The 20,605-nt window shown below is 34.9% G+C and overlaps 1 protein-coding gene across 2 annotated transcripts in view; it reads left to right on the forward strand.

Moving 5' to 3' along the window:
• DCBLD2 (discoidin, CUB and LCCL domain containing 2) overlaps positions 1 to 20,605 on the forward strand; it is an 82,742-nt gene that overhangs the window by 27,723 nt on the left and 34,414 nt on the right. For both annotated transcript variants that reach the window (XM_019756505.3, XM_088793956.1), the window contains exon 3: positions 13,894 to 14,031. In XM_019756505.3, coding sequence (XP_019612064.3) covers positions 13,894 to 14,031 — 138 coding nt within the window. The remainder of the gene's footprint in view (positions 1 to 13,893; positions 14,032 to 20,605) is intronic.

The following is a 20,605-nucleotide window of genomic DNA, read 5'->3' on the forward strand; positions in this document are numbered from 1 at the left end:
TTAAATCCAGTTTGCTAATGTGTGGGGTTTTTTTGTTTGTTTTGAGAATTTTTGCATTCATGTTCAAGGATATTGACCTATAATTTTCTTTTCTTTTCTTTTTTTTTTTTTTTGGTAATGTTTTTGTCTGATTTTGGTATCAGTGTAATGTTGGCTTCATAGAATGAGTTAGGACATGTTTCTTTCTGTTCAATTTTTTTGAAATATTTTGACAAGGATATGTATTAATTCTTATTTGAATGTTTGGTAGATTTATCTCTGAAGCTGTTTGGTCCTGGACTTCTATTTATTGGGAAATTTTTCTATATGGCATTTGCTGATATTCTCTTTATAACCTAATGTATAATCATTTTTGTGAATATCCTATGTGTGTGAGAAGGTTTATTCTCTAAGATGTAAAGTTTTATAAGCATTCAGAAGATCTGTCTTACTTATTAATGCTTTTTAGGTTTTCTATAGCCTTACCTTTATTCACTTAATCTCTTATGATTATGTTTCCTTTTCTTTTTCACTTTTGCTTCTCTCTGGGGTTTTGCTTTTGTAAAGGGGGTTGGAGTGTTACAGATACTTATCATTTTAGTATTTTTATTTTGAATTGTGACTTATAGCATTAGAAAGTTCCTCCTTTGTCAAGTTTGGTACTTTTTAGTGTGAGTTCTCCTTTGTCTGGCATCAAGATCACACACACACAGATACACACACCCACACACACACACTCTCACTCTTTATTTCTTACTGTTTTCATTTGCCTCGTATACCTGTCATTGCTCATCCCTTTATTTTTAGCTTTTCTGAATCATTTTGGGTGTGTTTCTTTGTATATTTTGGTGTCTTATTTTTATGAACCAAATAGAAAATATATTTTTTAATATAGCTTAGTTCGTTTTATTTGCATTTTATAAAACTGAAACATTTTGTGTGAAGTTTATATTATTTTTATATTCATGTGTATATATTTGCTGTATTTATTTGTTTACATTGTTTCTGTCTCTGTTTTAGACTTTTTAGCTTTGTTCTGTTACCTTTAAATTTATGTCTTTTTAAATGCTTGCATTCCCTGTTGTCTCAGTTTTTAATGGTGTCCTTTAACTCCTACCAATTGCCTATAACTCCTACCTATTATTCATACGACATTCAGCAAACTATTCTACATTTTTTCTTTTTCTCTTTCCCCATTGTTACTTGTCAGAATATATATTAATAGTATTTTATAACATCTTATTCTTCAGCTCACCCCTTAACTTTTCTAAATCTGCAATGAAACATATGAAATGATCACTGTCATTTTTTTGCTCAAGTTCTTCCAGTCATACCTTGAGTGGATGAAGTTCACTTTGAACACATTTTTTGCGGGAAACGAGTAAACTCGTCATATCGCCTCTAGTTGGAACCTGCAAAAATTTTGCAAAGTAAATAAATAGAGACCTCTTTTTAAACTAAAACACTGAAAGTTTCATAGAAAAATATCAAATAGATCGAAAGATATGAATATTTTACGGAATGTCTAATTTTGGCGAGAAAATGTCAAAAAAGCCCCGCGTTACGACGCGATTTGGCAGGAAAATGCCCGCTTACAAAGTGTGAATAGATTGATTCCTTAGGAAGGGCTTATGAGTGAAGAATTTTTGCATGTTTAAAATAGTTTATTTTTAATGTTTTATGATCTTGAAACTTGAGGGACAGCTTGATTTTATATGTAAGTCCTTGATTCACATGTTTTCTTTGAGTTATGAAAAAATACTCTTCCACTATTGCCTTGCCTTTTTTTTTTTTTTGAGAAGTCTGATACCAGTTGAATTCTCTTGCCCGTAAAGATATTTGATCTTTGTATTTGAGGTTGTGAGAATTCTTTATTTACCTTAAAGTCTAATAGTTTCACAAGGACATCATGTTGAAGTTGATTATTGTGGGTTAGTTTCCATTGGTATCCAGTGAGCTCTTTCAATATGTAGATTCATATCTTCTTTTATTAATAGAAAGTTTTCTTGGATTATAGTTTTAATGTTATTCCTGTGCCATTATCTTGTGTATCTTTTTTAGACACTTTAATTATTGAAAAATTGAATCTTCTTTGCCATTTCAGCCATGTTCATTTCAACTACATTCTCACTGATCCCTTTTACATTTTTATTTACATTCTATTTATTTTTTGTTTTTTTAATTCACATGCTATGCTTTATGTCTTCATTTTGAAACCAGATTAGATAAATGTGGACGTATTTGTAAAAGACAGAAGGCAAAGAGCTGGATAAAAGTGGTGGGCTTTAGGAAATGAACCCAGGGAAAGGGAAAACTGAAATTGGAAAATGAGGATTTTAAAAAAAATTTTCTTATTTTTCAATTACAGTTGATATTCAATATTAGTTTCAGGTGTACTGCATAGTGGTTAGACATTTATATAACTTACAAAGTGATCACCCCATTAAGTCTAGTACCCACCTGGCACAATAGATAAGTTATTACAATATTATCGACTGTATGCCCTCGCTGTACTTTGCATCCACGTGACTATTTTTTATCTGCCAGTTTGTACTTCTTAATCCCTTCACCTTTTTCACCCAGCCCCCCAATCTGCCTCCCGTCTGACAACCATCATTTTGCTCTCTGTATCTATGAGTCTGTTTTTGTTTTGTTTGTTTTTTAGATTCCACATATAAGTGAGATCATATGGTATTTGTCTTTCTTAGTCTAACTTATTTCACTTAGCATAATACCCTCTATGTCCATCCCTCTATGTTGTTGCAAAGGTAATATTTCATTCTTTTTTTATGGTCAAGGAATATTTGTTGTATATATGTATCACACCTTTTTCATCCAATCATCTATTCTTCTTTTCTTCAACGTTCATTATCATGTTTTCATTAGAATCTATTCTTTGTGCACCCTGTAATGTGGTCTTTATTTCTGATATAATTTTGTCATTTTTTATTTCTTTTAGAGATCAAGCAATTCTTTGTCCATTTCTGCTCTTTGTTTTCAGTTTCTGTTTCAAGCTATTTTATCATATTCCCAAGTGCTTATTTGAGGACATTTAATTAAGTTTGGAGTATTGTGTTCCCGGTTCCTTCTGTTTTACCTTTCTTTTTATTTTAAGCCTCTATTTCTATGATCAGGGCTGGTGGTTTGGTTTACAACTATAGTTCATGATAGCCCTCTTCTGTCAGTGTTGTAATTTTTAAAAAAATTTATTTTGGAAAAGAGGATATAGTGGGGAAGGAACTATGTATCCTTTTTTTTTTGTCTTATAGGATCCCAAATTCCCCTCCCTTGCTTTGTTTTTTTCTCCCTTTACTGTGCAATTTCCAAAGTATGTCTCTGTTACTTTTAACCTACTTCTTCCATCAAAGTATTTCCTTTCCAAAATTGCCCTAGTCAGGATTTCTGCATTCTTAAGTTCCTCTGTGAAGTCTGTGCTCTCAGCTACTGGGGAATTTTTTTTTATTTTTTTTAGTATTTTCTGGCTGTGCAATATAATGTCTTAACCATCTTTGTCTCTTCCCAATGAGTCTTTCATTAACCTTTACCACATAAGTTATTATTGGACTCCATGAAATCTGTTGATATACTTCAGGGACCTATGAACCTAATGAAAACAAAATAATTTTTGTTCTTTAGTTTCTCACTGTTTTTTTTTTTGAAAGTTGTCTTTGAAAACTATTTTCTGTCCAATTAAAGAATTAAAAGGTTTCACAATATGATCATTATTAACATTTTACATTTAGAGTGCTTTCCCATCCGCAGGAATTAAAGAAGTGATATCTAGTCTCAGCCATTGGTATCTTGCCTGATAGATGTAAGAACCACAGAGTTTCATGTGCGGTAATGTCATAGCCTATGAAAACATGAAGTCCTGAAGGCTAAAGCCTTCTTGTATCTGTTGATCATGAAAATACAATGATTTACTGTGGATGTTTTTCATGAGAAGGCTTGATGGAAACTTAAATTTCTCTTGGATTTGTCCCTAATGGAGAAGCGTCGTATGAGGTTGGTTGTTGAATTGCAAAGTACAGAATCCATATACAATTCAAAAGACCTTAGTGAATCTTTGTGCCCTGAAACGGTCAAGCTGATTTGTGGCCTGGAACAGAGAAAAAAATATTGAAACTTTGTAAATGATGTCATCACTTCAAAATGTTTCCTCTAATGTTATGAGGCAGGTCAATGAGAAATTGACAGCTGTCTTATGTCTCATCAACATTCAACTGGATGAAACTTAATCTACTATGTGATGCTGACCCCATCCAAGAATTCTTATTTATGAGCTCTTATAGGAAATATTTAAAAAGCCTTTGACATCTCTTAAGTGGTGAAAAGTTTATTTTTTCCAGAAAAACTGAAAGAAATTTCTTGGTATGCTACGTATGTCTCACCTGTGATGCTTGGCCACACATCTGGTTTTGCTGAAGTCTACATATTATTATGACTCATTGTTTTTACATTACTATACTTGGCATGAGAAACTCTGCCAGCTACCCTGAAAGAAGCTGTCAACTTAATAAGAGCCAGGGCCTTGAGTCACCAACTTTTCAAGAGGTTTTATTAAAAAATAGAAACAGAATTTGAAGCTCTCTTCTATCCAGAAGTTTGCTGGGTTTTCAGAAGGTAAGTCTTAAAGCCCTCAATTAAAGAAGTTCCACAAGAAAGAAGGAAAGCCCACTCAGAAAATTTCGATGGATAAGATTGCTATTACTTCATGGATATTTTGGTTTACATGAAGGCTGTAAAATTTTCTATCAAAACTCTTTGGTCACCAGCATGAATAGGATTAAAATTGTATGTGCTCTTTTGTTCAAGCTGCCATTCTTCTGAAAGAGCAACTATGCTTATAATCAAAGACACGCAAATTTTTAAAATTAACAATGTTTCCTCCCCCTCTTTTGGATTAGTAAAAAATACAAAAATTTAATATGTTTGGTGTGTGTGTGGTGAAGTTGACCCTTTTTTTATTGAGGATATATTAGTTGGTATAGTTCATTTGAGTAGTGGTCTGGAAGTATATGTTAAGAATCACTCTAAGGAAAGCCTTCAAAAGACGGAAGAGGTTGTATTAGATGTTTACTGCAATATTCACGATACAAAAAAGCTAGAAACAATCTAAATTTCTAACAGTAAGGAAATTGTAAGAAAATTAAGATCTGTCTACCATATAACCAATTTTTGGCTATGACTAATTGTCTGCTATGAACATTCTATTACCTGTGTTTTGGTGAATGTTAAGTGCACATTTCTATACCTATAGGAGGAATTGCTGGGTCATTGGTTGTGCATATATGTTCAGCTTTAGTAGATGTTGCCACATATTCTTGTGGTTGTACCAGATTATACCTCCCACCAGTGTATAAGAGTTCCGGTTACTGCTCTCGACATTTTTTTTCCATTTTAACCATTCTGGTGTGTGTGTACTGATACCACGTTGTAGCTTTGCTTTGCATTTCCCTGATGGCTAATAATATTGTGCTCTTTTCATGTGTTTATTAACCATTTAAATATCTTCTTTTATAAAAAGTTTAAGTTTTTTATTTTTTCTATTAGGTGATTTTTTTCTTATTTTTTCTGTATATATTATGGTTATGAGTTCTTTTCAGTATATTTATTACAAAAACCTCCCTTTTTGTGAATTCCTTTTTACTTCCTTATTGGTATCTTTTGATAAACAGACATTATTAATTTTAACTTAATGTTCACATTTGTTAATTTTTTTTCTTTTATGGTTATCCTTTTTGTGTTCGCTTTTAAAATCTTTGCCTACTCCTAGTTTATGAAGATATTCTCTAAAAGCTTTATTGTTTTCTTTTCTACACAATTTATCCTCCATCCATCCAAAATTGGTTGTTTTTTATGCTGTGTGAAGTATGAGTTAAAGTGTCAAGGTTCATCTTCCCATGTGGACCTTATTCATTTTAAAATGTGCATATGCCAGATCTGTCATTTACTCATGACAGGAATAACACTGAGGGAGCCACCTTCCCAGAAATCAGAATGGACATGACTTTATGATGTTGTAGGAAAAAATACTTTTAAAGTATTCACCACTACGTTGAGCTTTCTGAGGGCAACACTGTGCACATCTAGTTTCATCACTGAATCCCCAGCACATACCTAGCTCAGTGCCTGAATATTCAGGGGCTTGATAAAATATGTTCAATAATTGAACTCCTTTGAGAATTCCATGTTCTGTTTTTGAGATTAGAAGTGTTTCTGAACATAGGCACTAAAAAACTGTCCCTAAATCAGTTTGTTTGTAAATTAAGAGTGAAGTTCTCTAAGCAAGCTGCATTTCCGTCTATTAGAGGAAGGCAGGGTTAGTATGCTTTTATTGCAGCAGATCACTTCCCACCTTCTGCCGTATGTCTAATATGCAAGTTCCTCAGAGGAGCATTGCCCCATGGCACACCTCTCAGTAGATTAAATGATCTTCCGTTTAGTGGAGAACGTAACCAGATTTCCTGTTTCATGACAATATTAGCTCCACCTGGTAGTCTATCTGAAATCAGAGGATCTCTCCTTTCTTTTGACTATGATATTTCCATTTAACATCTTCCAGAGATAAATATGTTGCTTTTCATCATCTACCAAAAGCGTGGTTGATGTGGACATTGGAAGAGGCATGATAACCTTAAGATCTCTAAGATCTATGCAAGTAGATGCAGACTCACTGCCAAAAGGGGCTAGACAGGTCAAATCAATGAGTGAAATGGACTAGATGTAATAATAGCATTGTAGTAATGATAAATGATCATTGGGCTTCAGGATCAGGGACATTAGATGTGGCGGCTATGGCAAACTGGGGTGTGACTCTCCTTCAAAGAGGACGGCCATTACTTAGGTACAACCATTTGGGAAACTGGCCCAGATCTCCCCCTTTTCTTTTTATTCCAAGAGAAGTCAGAAATTCAGAATTGATAAGAAGTTTCCAGATTTTTTAAATCTTGGCAACTAATTCAAACATGTTGAAGTAGTGCATGGTCCCAAACTGTACTGGCCAAGAGGCCAAGTAAAATACATCTGCTAACTCAGGCCCTGAGCCATAGACTCCAGCATGCACGGTGTACTTCTCTCTGATCTGATCATCCAAAAGCAGTATAGTCTCACTCTACAGCAAAGTAAATTTCTGGTTGTATTAGTTTTCTGTTGTTTCATAACATTACCACAAACTTAGCAGCCTAAAACAACACAGTTTATTATCTCAGTTTCTGTAGATCAGAAGTCTGGACATGGCATGACTGGACTGGATTGTCTGCCTCTCAAGGTCTCGCCTGGCTGAAATCAAGACACCATCTGGAGATGAGGGTTCTCTTCCAAGTTCACTGGTTGTTGGCAGAATTTACATCCTTGCGATTGTAAAACTGGGGTCCCCATTTTTCTGCTACCTCTTGGCCAGGCACTGCTTTCAGTTCCTAGAGGCCTCCTGGAGTGATAGTTTACAGCTCCTTCTGTTTCCAAAAGATCACGTTGTTCTTTCTTTCAGATGTATCATCACCACTTCTCCGTGCCAGTTTATCCTAGGAACACCAGCATGCTGGTTGGTTGGTTGGTTTGCACATTTTAGCTATTATGAATAATGCTGCTGTGAGCTATCATGTACAACTTTGTGTGGACATATGTTTGCGTTTCTCTTGGGTATATGCTTCGGGGTAGAATTGCTGGGTCATCTGGTAACTATGTTTAACCTTTTGAAGAACTGCCAACCTTGTCTCCAAAGTGACTGCATCATTATACAATCCCACCAGCAGTGTATGAGGGTTCCAATTTTTAGCATCCTTGCCAACATTTGTTATCTGCCTTGATTCTAGCCATCCGAGTGGGTGTGGAGTGGTATCTCATTATGGGTTTGATTTGTGTTTCTTTGATGGCTAATTTTTGTGTGTGAGTGTTGCGTGTTCCATGGATTTGAACAAATGTATAATGACACATCTTCATTGTGGTATCATACAGACTATTTTCATTCCCTAAAAGTCATTCGTATTCAACCTATTCGTCTTTCTCCCAAGTCCTGGCACCCACTGGTCTTTTTACTCTCTCCATAGTTTTGCCTTTCCTGGAATCAAATGATATGTAGCCTTTTCAGATTGCCCTATTTTACTCGGTAATATGCATTTAAAGTTCCTTCTTGTTTTTTCATGGCTTGATAGCTCATTTCTTTTTAGTACTGAATAATACTCCATTGTCTGGCTATACCACAGTTTATCCATTCATCTACTAAAGAGCATCTTGGTTGCTTCCAGGTTTTGGCAATTAGGAATAAAGCTGCTATAGATATCTGTGTGCAGGTTTTTGTGTGGACATAAATTTTCCACTCCTTTGGGTAAATACCCAGAAGTGTCATTGCTGGATTGTACGGAAGGACTCTTTAGTTTTATAAGAAATCCCCAAACTGTCTGTATTTTGCCTTCCCTCCAGCAGTGAATGAGAATTCCTGTTTCTCCACATTTTTGCCAGTATTTGGTGTTGTCAGTGTTTTAGATTGGCCATTCTAATAGGGGTATACTGATATATCGTCGTTCTAATTTGCATCTCCCTGATGACATATGATGTGGAACATCTTTTCATATGTTTATTTGCCATCTGTATGTGTTCTTTGGTGAAGTGTCTGTTAAGGTCTTTGGCCCATTTTTAAATTAGTTTGCTTTCTTATTGTTGCATTTTAAGAGTTCTTTTCTGTAGTTTGGATAAGAGTGCTTTATCAGATGTGTCTTGTGCAAATCTTTTTTCCCAGTCTGTGGCTTGTCTTATTCTCTTGACATTATCTTTTGCAGAGCAGAAAATTGTAATTTTAGTGAAGTACAACTTATCAATTCTTTCTTTCATGGATCGTGCCTTTGGTGTTGTATCTAAAAAGTCATAACCATCCCCAAAGGTCATCCAGATTTTCTCCTATGTTATCTTCTAGAAGTTTTTTAGTTTTTCATTTTACCTTTAAATCTATGATACATTTTGAGTTAATTTTTTGTGAAGGGTATAAAGTGTGTCTAGATTAATTTTTTTGTATGTGGATATCCAGTTCCAACACTATTTGTTAGAAAGACTATCTGGTCCATTGTATTGCCTTTGCTCCCTGTGAAAGATCAGTTAACTGTATTTATGTGGATCTATTTCTGGGCTATCTATTCTGTTCTGTTGATGTATTTGTCAGTTCTTTTGCCAATACCACGCTGTCTTGATTACTGTAAATTTTGAAGATAGGTAGTGTCAGCCCTGCAACCTTGTTCTTCTTTAATACTGTGTTGGCTATTCTGGCTTTTTTGTCTCTCCACATAAACTTTAAGTTTGTCAGTATCCACCAAATAACTTGCTGGGGCTTTGATTTAGATTGCATGAATCTATATTTCAAGTTGGGAAGACATGATAGTATTTAGTCTTCCTATCCATGAACATGGAACATCTCTCTCCATTTATTTAGTCCTTCTTTGATTTTGTTCTTCAGAGTTTTGTCGTTTTCCTCATTTAGATCTTATGCATATGTTGTTAGATTTATACATAATTATTTTATTTTGGGGAATGCTAATGTAAATGGTATTGTGTTTTAAATGTCAAATTTCACTTATTCGTTGTTCATATGTAGGAAGGCAATTGATTTTTGTATATATTAGCCTTGTATTCTTTATCCTTGCTATAATCATTTATTAGTAACAGGTTTTTTTTTTGTTTGTTTTTTGTCGGTTCTTTTAGATTTTCTCCTAGGTTGATGCAAAAGTAATTGCGGTTTTTGCAATTATTTTTAACTTTTAAACCGCAATTACTTTTGCACCAACCTAATATGTAAGCGATCATCTGTGAACAGTTTTATTTCTTCCTTCCCAATCAGTATACCATTTTCTTTCTTTTTTGTGTGTTGTATGTTAGCTAGTACTTCAGGTAATGTTAAAAAAGAATGGTGAAAGTGGACTTTCTTGTTCCTGATTTTAGTGGGGGGAGCTTTGAATTTCTCACTGTTAAGTATGATGTTAGCTGTAGGGTTTTTGTAAATAATTCTTTATCACGTTGAAGAAGTTCCCCTTTATTCCTAGTTTACCAAGAGGTTTTATTATGAATGGGTGTTGGTTCTGTCAAATGCTTTTTCTGCATCTATTATTTCATCATGTGATTTTTCTTTCTTATCCGGTTAATGTGATGGATTACATTAGTTGATTTTCAAGTGTTGAACCAACCTTATATACATAGGATGAATTACACTTGATCATGGCGTATAGTTTTTACACATTGTTGGATTCAATTTGCTAATATTTTGTTAAGAGTTTTTTCATCTATTTGTATGAGAAACATTGGTCTGCAGTTTTCTTGTAATGTCTTTGGTTTTGGTGTTAGGGTAATGCTGGTCTCATAGAATTAGTTAGGAAGTATTCGCTCTGCTTCTGTCCTCTGAAAGAGATTGTAAAGAATGGTGTACTTTCTTCCTTAAATGTTTGGTAGAATTTACCAATGAACCCAGCTGTGCCTGGTGTTTTTTCTTTTGAAGTATTATTAATTATTGATTTAATTTCTTAAATAGATAACAGGCCTATTCATATTGTCTATTTCTTCTTGTTTGAGTTTTGGCAAATTGTGTATTTCAATGAACCTGTCCATTTCATTGAGGTTATTAAATTTGTGAACGTAGAGTTGTTCATGGTATATCATTAGAATCCTTTTAATGTCTATGGGATCAGTAGTGATGTGTCCCCACTTTCATTTTTTCTTTTTTCAAAGATTTTATTGGGGAAGGGGAACAGGACTTTATTGGGGAACAGTGTGTACTTCCAGGCCTTTTTTCCAAGTCAAGTTGTTGTCCTTTCAATCTCAGTTGTGGAGGGTGCTGTTCAGCTTCAAGTTGTTTTCCTTTCAGTCTTAGTTGTGGAGGGCACAGCTCAGCTCCAAGTCCAGTTGCCGTTGCTAGTTGCAGGGGGCACAGCCCACCATCCCTTGAGGGAGTTGAACCGGCAACCTTGTGGTTGAGAGGATGCGCTCCAACCAACTGAGCCATCTGGGAGCTCAGCGGCAGCTCAGCTGAAGGTGCTGTGTTCAATTTTAGTTGCAGGGGGCGCTGCCCACCATCCCTTGCGGGAGTCGAGGAATTGAACTGGCAACCTTGTGGTTGAGAGCCCACGCTCCAACTAACTGAGGCATCCCCGAGGCAGCTCAGCTCAAGGTGTCGTGTTCAACCTTAGTTGCAGGGGGCGGAGCCCACCATCCTTTGGGGGACTTGAGGAGTTGAACCGGCAACCTGTGGTTGAGAGCCCACTGGCCCATGTGGGAATCGAACCGGCAGCCTTTGGAGTTAGGAGCATGGAGCTCTAACCGCCTGAGCCACCGGGCCAGCCCCCCACTTTCATTTTTGACATTAGTGACTTGTGTCCTCTCTTTTTCTTATTTAGCCTCACTAGAGGCTTATCAATTTTTCAAAGAACCAGCTTTTGGTTTCATTAATTTTCTCTATTGATTTCCTGTTTTCAAATTCATCTCTACTTATTATTTGTTTTTCTTCTATTTACTTGCTTTGGATTTAATTTACATTTCTTTTTCTAGTTTCCTAAGGGGTAATAATTTTTAAACACTGTTATTTGCCTGGAACATGGATTCTTTTAGACTATAAGCCAGTGTTTCATGGGTGTTGTGATTAATACTTAACTTTTATGTTTGTAATTTTCTATATGTACTCATATACTGTTTTTTGAAATTCCTCTCTTATTTATTCATGAGAAAGTAGAGATTTTGGCTGACTTTGAGAGCCATCAGCAGAGCCTGTAATTGTTGGCAATTAAATGCTTTATGTTGATGTAGGAGTATCTCTGAATGGCCAAACTGGAGAAATGGAATTCAAGAACTAAATAGGATATTGCCCAGATGAGGGATGATTTTTCTTCTTCCTTTCCCCAAGTATTTTGCCAAGTGCTTGCACTACTTGTGTAATAGGTAAAACCTGTGATCAGAAGGGACCCCAGTGAGGAAAGGGAGCGTCATCTTGACTGAGAAGAGCAGGTGAAGGCAGGTGTTTATCTGGTATATTTTGAACTCACTTAAGCAACCTACAGGGTCAGTTATGGTGTTTCCCCTAAAATAAGACCCAGCCGGACCATCAGCTCTAATGTGTCTTTTGGAGCAAAAATTAATATAAGACCTGCTCTTATTTTACTATAATATAAGACCAGGCAACATAACATAACATAACACATAACACATAACACATAACACAACACATAACACATAACGTAACATATAACATAACATAACATAACATAAATATAATACTGGGTCTTATGTTAATTTTTGCTCCAAGAGGCGCATTAGAGTTGATTGTCTGTCTGGGTCTTATTTTCGGGGAAACAGGGTATTGTACTTTTATTTTGATTCCTTCTGTTTTTTTAAATTGAGATTATCCATTCTTTAGAACTGCCTTTCCAGTTTCATAGTACCAGTGTGGTTTAAAAAAATGTTTTATTTCTACCACATTGAATTTATTTACAGTTTGGAGGACAAGATAACTCCAAATAAACAAAAAGTGAAACTGCCATACTAATAAAAATGTTTTTATGGTTCTATTCATATTAAAAAGGGTTAAAAAAGTTTTTTTAAACATTGTTTCTCTTCAATATATTTTTTATAAAGTAAAGACATCTTTGTATGGCGTGATAGGTATTCTTTAAATATGATCTTTTTCGTGTGTACTGAAAGTATCTGAAAAGTCAGTATTTGTATGGAGCATCTTAATCAGCCTTGTAAAAAGACATAGATCGTTAAATGGCTAAGAATAGCTCGTACTGATGGGCCCAGATGGAACTAATGTTCACTTTCACAAGAGTTAACTGGCTTATGTAAAGAGTCTAGTGGGTTAAATTTCTCTTACCTTTACCTATTCCCATTAGGCCTTAAGATTTAATGTGGGTGCTAGCTCTACATGTATTTGGCTTTGCTAACAAATTATGTAGCTTTTGATACTAATATTTCAGATAATATTTGGAATAACATGAAATATACATTACTCTGTTTTTAATATTGGGTTATTAATTTTAAATACTTTGTACTCAAAAGTAATACAGTGTTTAATATTTGTCCTATTTACCAGACTATTTCTGAGTTACTTGGTATTAAAAAACAAGTCTGAAGCTTTAATCATCTTTCTTCTTATATATTCAGATGACCATTGTAGGGTTCTTTGTAATGTGTTTTTTTGCTTGAATTAAAAATATTGATATATTAAATTGCAATCCATATTCAGAAATAGAAAGCTTTTTTGTTTGTTTTCGTTTTTGCACAGTAGGTGTTTCCAAAGAAAGGATGAGCAAGACGTATATGTTATATTGAACACCATAGCACCTAAGACAAGTGTGTGTACCTTGGTGTTTGGTATTTATTTATTAAATGCTAAATAAATGGAGAAGTTACAGACTAAATTGAGTTTTGTTTTTTTGTTTTGTTTTGTTTTTAATTTCACTATAAATGATCACCTAAAGGGATTGACCAGAAGTCCAATAATCCTTGGAAGAAAAATTGAGAGGGTTTGAAAAAGATGTGAGATATTTCATGAGGCCAGGAGTCGAGAAGCACCCTATGTCCCGGGAGCATGTTAAGAATATTACTATCTAGTTCATGCAGCCACCTGCCTGTTTGAAATGCTTTTAATTTCTTAAAAATTCCTCTTTATTTTAAAGAGTATACATGTATTTCACAGGAAATTGAATCTTCATAAGGTCACTGATGTTTGTACTATTTTTTCTTTTGAATCATTTGAGCAGTTATTACTTGGCTCTTTTTGATTCCTACAGAGTAATGTGATTTTTAAGCACTAAACATCCTTGTTATCATTTTATACTATTTGATACCCAGTTTGGTATATTATTCTGATTTTGTTATCTACATTGTAAATATTATTGACTTCATGAGAGCCACCACAAATACCTGCTTTTCTTTCTTTCCTAGGCAAATACTGTGGTCTGGGGTTGCAAATGAACCATTCCATTGAATCAAAAAGCAATGAAATTACAGTGCTATTCATGAGTGGAATCCATATTTCTGGACGAGGATTTTTGGCCTCCTACTCTGTTACAGAGAAACAAGGTAATTGTCACTTTATACCATGGCTCCCACATTTTATAGTTTCTAAAACCAAAAATAAAATGTTTCTTCAAGTACCTGTTATCTAAGTTTATAATAGAGTAGAAAGACTGAACAGTTAATAACACATATATAAATTTAACAAATAAAATTAGATCAGTTTCAGAATTTCAAAAATTAAAAATGTATTAACTTTGATGTAAAATCCATATACTTCCCTTTCCTTAGTAGAAGAAATACTGATACTTTTTTTTTTACTTTTATAATATTGGAACACAAATAATGACTTTTAAAAATATGTCAGTTGTTGAAATGTAGTACATCAATTTAAAGCTTTATTATCCACATTTTACCATTTCATGGTACTGTGTTAAAGACTATTACCATTCTTCTCAAAGAATAGAGTTGTACCACCAGGAGTACCCTGACTGCTTTCTGAGACATTACAAAATAAGCACATTTTCCACATTGTTAATATTTAGAATCTTAGAATCTGAAGGGGAAAAACTACAATCAAGGCTACTAAGCAGACTAGAATACAAAATTTATCTGAATCTCTAAGATAAAAGGCAAGATTTGAATGACATCTCTCAAGTGTTTTGGCTACTTGGCATATATTCCCCTCTGCTGTTAGGGGTATTGTGGTGAGAACGCTTAAGAAGTGTTGCTAATACAAGGATATATCAAAACAATCTTTTAAATTACTTCAATATTTAACAAAGATGTATCTAAGTTGACCATTTAAAATTAAAAATTAAGTTTTTATTGTATAAACGAGACAATTGTCAAGTACCTCCTAGGTGTGGGCCCTGGGCATGACTGAGGGCAATGCAAACTCTTCCTTCTCAGCAGTGATAGGTTTGGATAAACCCTGGATGGACCATTACAAGTTTCATTTAGAATGTGGTAGAGGAGAGAGCTGTCTTTGTGAGGAAGAGTCTACTTTCCCTTAGTTTCTAAGCTATAGAACAAGGTATGAAGGCTAATCTCTCAGAAAAAGTGAGAAAGAAAACTCATTTGGGTGGAATAATGGAAAGAAAATAACGAAACATTATGCTAATGAACAATTAATATTTTTGACAGAACCAGGAACTGAGGCAGTGTAGTGTAGAAAGGGCAGTAGGGGCCACTAGGTAGCCCTGGAATTAAAACCAGGTGCCCTCTGGCCAGTCATTTCACCTCTGTGAACCTCATCTGTAAGTGGGTTAGTTGTGAGGACTAAATCTAATTAATACATGTATCGTATCTGTAGGCATACAACATAGTAGGCATAAAACAAATGTTACTTTAGTTTCTCCTCTTTCCCCACTGTACACATACATACTTATTTCCTCCACCCCTACCATCAAAACAATGAGGTAAAAAAGAGTGAGATATTGATAGATGAGAGGATAGAAAATAAACACATAATTTCCTTCTTATTGTTCAGTTTCTTGGTCTTAATATCAGGTTAAACTATTTATTTCTCTTCACATTTTCCACTTTCTCTCTGTTTATTGAGTTGAAGATTTTTGGAAAATATTCTCTCAAAACAAAGTTTCTTACGTTGGATATTTAAATTGTGGAGCTTTTTGATCCATAGAAACCTGATGTCCTACATTAAAGTTTCTTAAGAATTGACAGTGATTTCAGGTAACAGAATCAGTATGTTGTGGACTTAAATATGTCTTTGCCAAATGTTAAATGGCTATGACATTATTTTAGATGAATCTTAGCTTCCAAAGTTTTTTTAAAATTTGCACTATAATCTAGAAGTTCTTTATAGTAACACTTTCCAAAACTCATAATCATCTTGGGGAATCCTCATTTCAGGGATCTCTCCATTGAGCATTTGTTTTATTTGAAATTGAGTGAATTGGCTAAATTCAAGAGAACACTGGTTGAATTTCTTATTCTTCTTGGGTGGCCTTTTAGTCACAATTTCTTAGAATGACTCATTCACTTGAAGGCTGGTTGGCTTTGGTTGAGCACCTCAGTTTGTTTCCATCTAGGAAACTTAGCTGCCACACTGAATTCCGTGAATATTTTCAAGGAACATCATTACATGTCCCCAGCTTAGCAACTTAGTTGAAGATTTAGAGTATTTGGGAATGAAGATTGTGAAAAATCTTGATTCAATAGCTTCTTCGTTTGTTAAACTCTCACAAAGACTTGTTAATGTTATAAAATGTGTTATGATCGAGTCCTGATTTTGTGTGACATAGACTAATTTTCATTACTTTGTACAAGAGCCCATTGCAAAATTACATTCCGTTCAATGCCTCATTTCCTGCTGTATGCCTGGCATTGACAGAATAGCAGTAAATAATTCAGACTCAAGCATTCATCATCTTACAGTACAGGGTTGGAAAAAGATACCAAACACACGCTTACTTACTTGTAGTTATGAGTACAGTGAAGGAAACAACCAATAGGCCAGAGAGGAACAGGGAGTGGAAAGTTAATCAAGAGCAAAGCTCTCCTGAGGAAGTCATTTTTAAGTTGAGAATTGAATGATAAACTGGAGGTTCTAGACAGACAAGAAAGAACATTCTAGGGAAGAGAGCAGATGCAAAAGTCTCAAGGTAGGAAGGAGGGACCAGAAAAGAAACTGGCATAGCTAGGATAAAGAGAGTGCATGGTGAGTAGGTCATGTTATTCAGGGCTTTGTAGAAAATGTAAGGGTTGGAACTTGACTGGATTTATGTCTTTGTTTATTTGTTTTTATGACCTTCCTGGCTCTGTGAGGAGTTGGTTTGAAGAAAGATACGAATAATTGTAGGGAGGCCAGTTAAGAGGCTGTTAGAGGAGACTGGAGCAGAGATGACTGCATTAAGAGTTCTGGTTATAATGAAATCTCAGAAAAAGAAATACAAAAAACAATTCCTTTTACAATTGCATCAAAAAGAATAAAATACCTAGGAATAAACTTAACCAAGGATGTGAAAGACCTATATGCTGAAAACTATAAGACTTTTCTGAAAGAAATTGAAGAAGACACAAAGAAATGGAAAGACATTCCGTGCTCATGGATTGGAAGAATCAACATAGTTAAAATGGCCATATTACCCAAAGCAATATACAGATTCAATGCAATCCCCATCAAAATCCCAATGGCATATTTTAAAGAAATAGAACAAAAAAATCATCAGATTTGTTTGGAACCACAAAAGACCCCGAATAGCCAAAGCAATCTTAAGAAAAAAGAACTATAATGGAGGTATCACACTTCCTGACTTTGGCCTGTACTACAGGGCCACAATAATCAAAACAGCATGGTATTGGCAGAAAAACAGACATATAGACCAATGGAATAGAATTGAGAACCCAGAAATAAAACCACATAAATATGGACAGATAATTTTTGACAAAGAAGCTAAAAACATACAATGGAGCAAAGACAGCCTCTTCAATAAATGGAGCTGGGAGAATTGGATAGCCACGTGCAAAAGAATGAAACTGGACTGCTATTTGTCACCATGTACCAAAATTAATTCAAAATGGATCAAAGACTTAAGCATAAGACCTGACACAATAAACTGCATAGAAGAAAACATAGGTACTAAACTTATGGACCTTGGGTTCAAAGAGCATTTTATGAATTTGACTCCAAAGGCAATGGAAGTAAAAGCTAAAATAAACAAATGGGACTATATGAAACTTAAAAGCTTCTGCACAGCAAAAGAAACCATTGACAAAATAAAGAGGCCACCAACTGAATGGGAGAAGATTTTTGCAAACAGTGCCTCCGATAAGGGGCTAGTATCCAGAATATACAAGGAACTCATGCAACTGAACAACAAAAAAACAAACAACCCAATTGAAAAATGGGCAGAGGACTTGAAGAGACATTTCTCCAAAGAGGACATACAAATGGCAAATAGACATATGAAAAAATGCTCAACATCACTAATCATCAGAGAAATGCAAATCAAAACCACAATGAGATATCACCTCACCCCAGTCAGAATGGCCATCATCAACAAGACAAATAGTAACAAATGTTGGAGAGGCTGTGGAGAAAAAGGAACCCTCATACACTGTTGGTGGGAATGCAGACTGGTGCAGCCGTTATGGAAGGCCGTGTGGAGGTTCCTCAAAAAATTACGAATAGAATTGCCATATGACCCAGCAATCCCTCTCCTGGGTATCTACCCAAAAAATCTGAAAACATTTAGAGATAAAGACACGTGTGCTCCAATGTTCATTGCAGCTTTGTTTACAGTGGCCAAGACATGGAAACAACCAAAATGTCCTTCGATAGATGAATGGATGAAGAAGTTGTGGTATATATACACAATGGAATACTATTCGGCAGTAAGAAAAGATGATATAGGAACATTTGTGACAACATGGATGGATCTTGAGAGTGTAATGCTGAGCGAAATAAGTCAGACAGAAAAAGCAGAGAACCATGTGATTTCACTGATATGTGGTATATAAACCAAAACAACAAAAGAACAAGACAAACAAATGAGAAACAGAAACTCATAGACACAGACAATGGTTTGGTGGTTGCCAGAGGGTAAGGGGGGTGGGGGGTGGGGGGTGGGGGGTGGGAGATGTGGGTAAGGGGGATCGAATATATGGTGATGGAAGGAGAACTGACTCTGGGTGATGAACACACAACGGGATTTATAGATGATGTAATACAGAATTGTACACCTGAAATCTATGTAATTTTACTAACAACTGTCACCTCAATAAATTTAATAAAAAAAAAAAAAAAAAAAAAAAGAGTTCTGGTTATACGTGTGGTGTGACTCTAGAATTAGACCAGCTTTTAAAGAATCAGACATATCTTCTACAACAAAACATTTCAAAGAATTAGGATTCATCCTGCCTGAGTTGAAGTTGTAGTAAGAGGCTTTGGACACCACGTAGCCGTCTTGGATGAAGCCTTGGACTGCCTAATGCCTCGGTTGTACCTGGTGTCCTCTTTACTTTTGTGTCTAGTTTTTGTAACTTTTATGGTTTCATTTTTCCTTACTATTTTTAATGCTCTTTGAGCAGTAGTTTCTGGTCTTTTCCATTACCAGTTATCTTTGTAATTTTCTTCTGTAAACCTCATTTTGAAAGAGTGTAGATACCAGTGAAAGGAAAAGTTTTCTCACTTCCCCATTGGCAAAGTCAGATATAAAGAGTATTAATCGGCACTTTCAGTAATTTTGAGAGGCCTGAAATTTCTACTTAGAGTGTTATAGTTCCATCAGATTCCAACTAGACTTTCTGAAATTGAAAATTGAAGATATATGAGTATATATGGACCTTAGAGATAGTCTGCACATCATATTAGCAACCACTATTTAAAAGTTTTATAGAGAGAAACTCCTAAGTTACGGCCGGTCTTTCTGTGAGAGAGCCAGAACCAACCGCTCAGAGGTCCTAACTCAGATCTTTTCATCTACTATACTGATAAGTGCTACTGACATTTTTATTAAACTTAAAAACTTAAAAACATAGCCTTTACCACTGGACTTGAAAAGTAAACAGTTTTATAGGCGAGTGATCTAGTTTTTCCTAGTTTTTAATCTGTTCATCATTGGCCAGTTTCTAGGAAAAGCTCAACATTTCTAGGATGATTCTGGACAATGAATTTGAAGTTATTTTAGTTTTAGGACAGTGAGCTTAGAAGACATATCTGCATTTGCACTGAAAGCTTTTAGTCCTTCAAGGCAGCTTCTGTTTTGTGCTCTAACTGGAAAAGTAGTAGTCTGATAGTCATTTTTAAACCTCATTACTTTAGATTTCACCAACCCAGAATTTTGTAGTGGTCAGTGTAAAGTTTGCCTCTATTTTGATGAGGAAAAAATCGTAAATAGTTTAAAATTTCATGTGAAATAAAATAATTCAGTGTAGCTATTAACTTACTTTCTAATTGGAACATGAACACTGGTTCATTCATTGCCTGGTGACCCGTTCAAATCTGACAACAGTGTGCTTAAGACTTGTGAACAGCTGGACCTGGGAAATATTTCCATTTGACAGTGTTATTGTTGTTATACATTAGATTATTTTTAGAATTAACACCAGTAGTATAATAATTTTCTGATTGCCACATTCTTCAACCACATTACTTTTGCAAATATTTTCCATTTCTTCCATCTTTTATCAGATTATATCAACTTATAAATGAAATATAGGGCAGGATGGAGAACTACTGTCTAATAGAGTCCAGATTTCCGTGACTGTTTGTTTTTTCTTCATGGAATGTTTTTGGTTTTGAAAATAGAGCATGAATTCCTTAGATTGTTTGCTACCATAATCGTACAATAATTTTATAGACTCTTTTCTGTTTTGAATACTACACTTAGCGAGGCTTCTATTTTTTTTTTAGCTTTTCAATTGTGTTCCTAATTTTTGTTATTGTTGTATCTGGCAAACATTTTAAAACTTTTAAACTACTAATAAGATTTTATTAACGAAGTCTCCATTTACATGCATATCTTTAGATTTGTCCTTATTTACACACAAGTGAATACGTATCGTGTTTGTGTGCATAGTATACTACACGTGTAGTAATAGAAAAATATCTGTATTGTTGTATCAGTTTGTAGAATGAAGGTGCTGATGAGCAATGTGGTACTGACTTTGCAGA

This window comes from Rhinolophus sinicus, chromosome 17, assembly GCF_057876585.1.
Source record: "Rhinolophus sinicus isolate RSI-liver-muscle chromosome 17, RSI-T2T, whole genome shotgun sequence".
Classification (NCBI taxonomy): domain Eukaryota; kingdom Metazoa; phylum Chordata; class Mammalia; order Chiroptera; family Rhinolophidae; genus Rhinolophus; species Rhinolophus sinicus.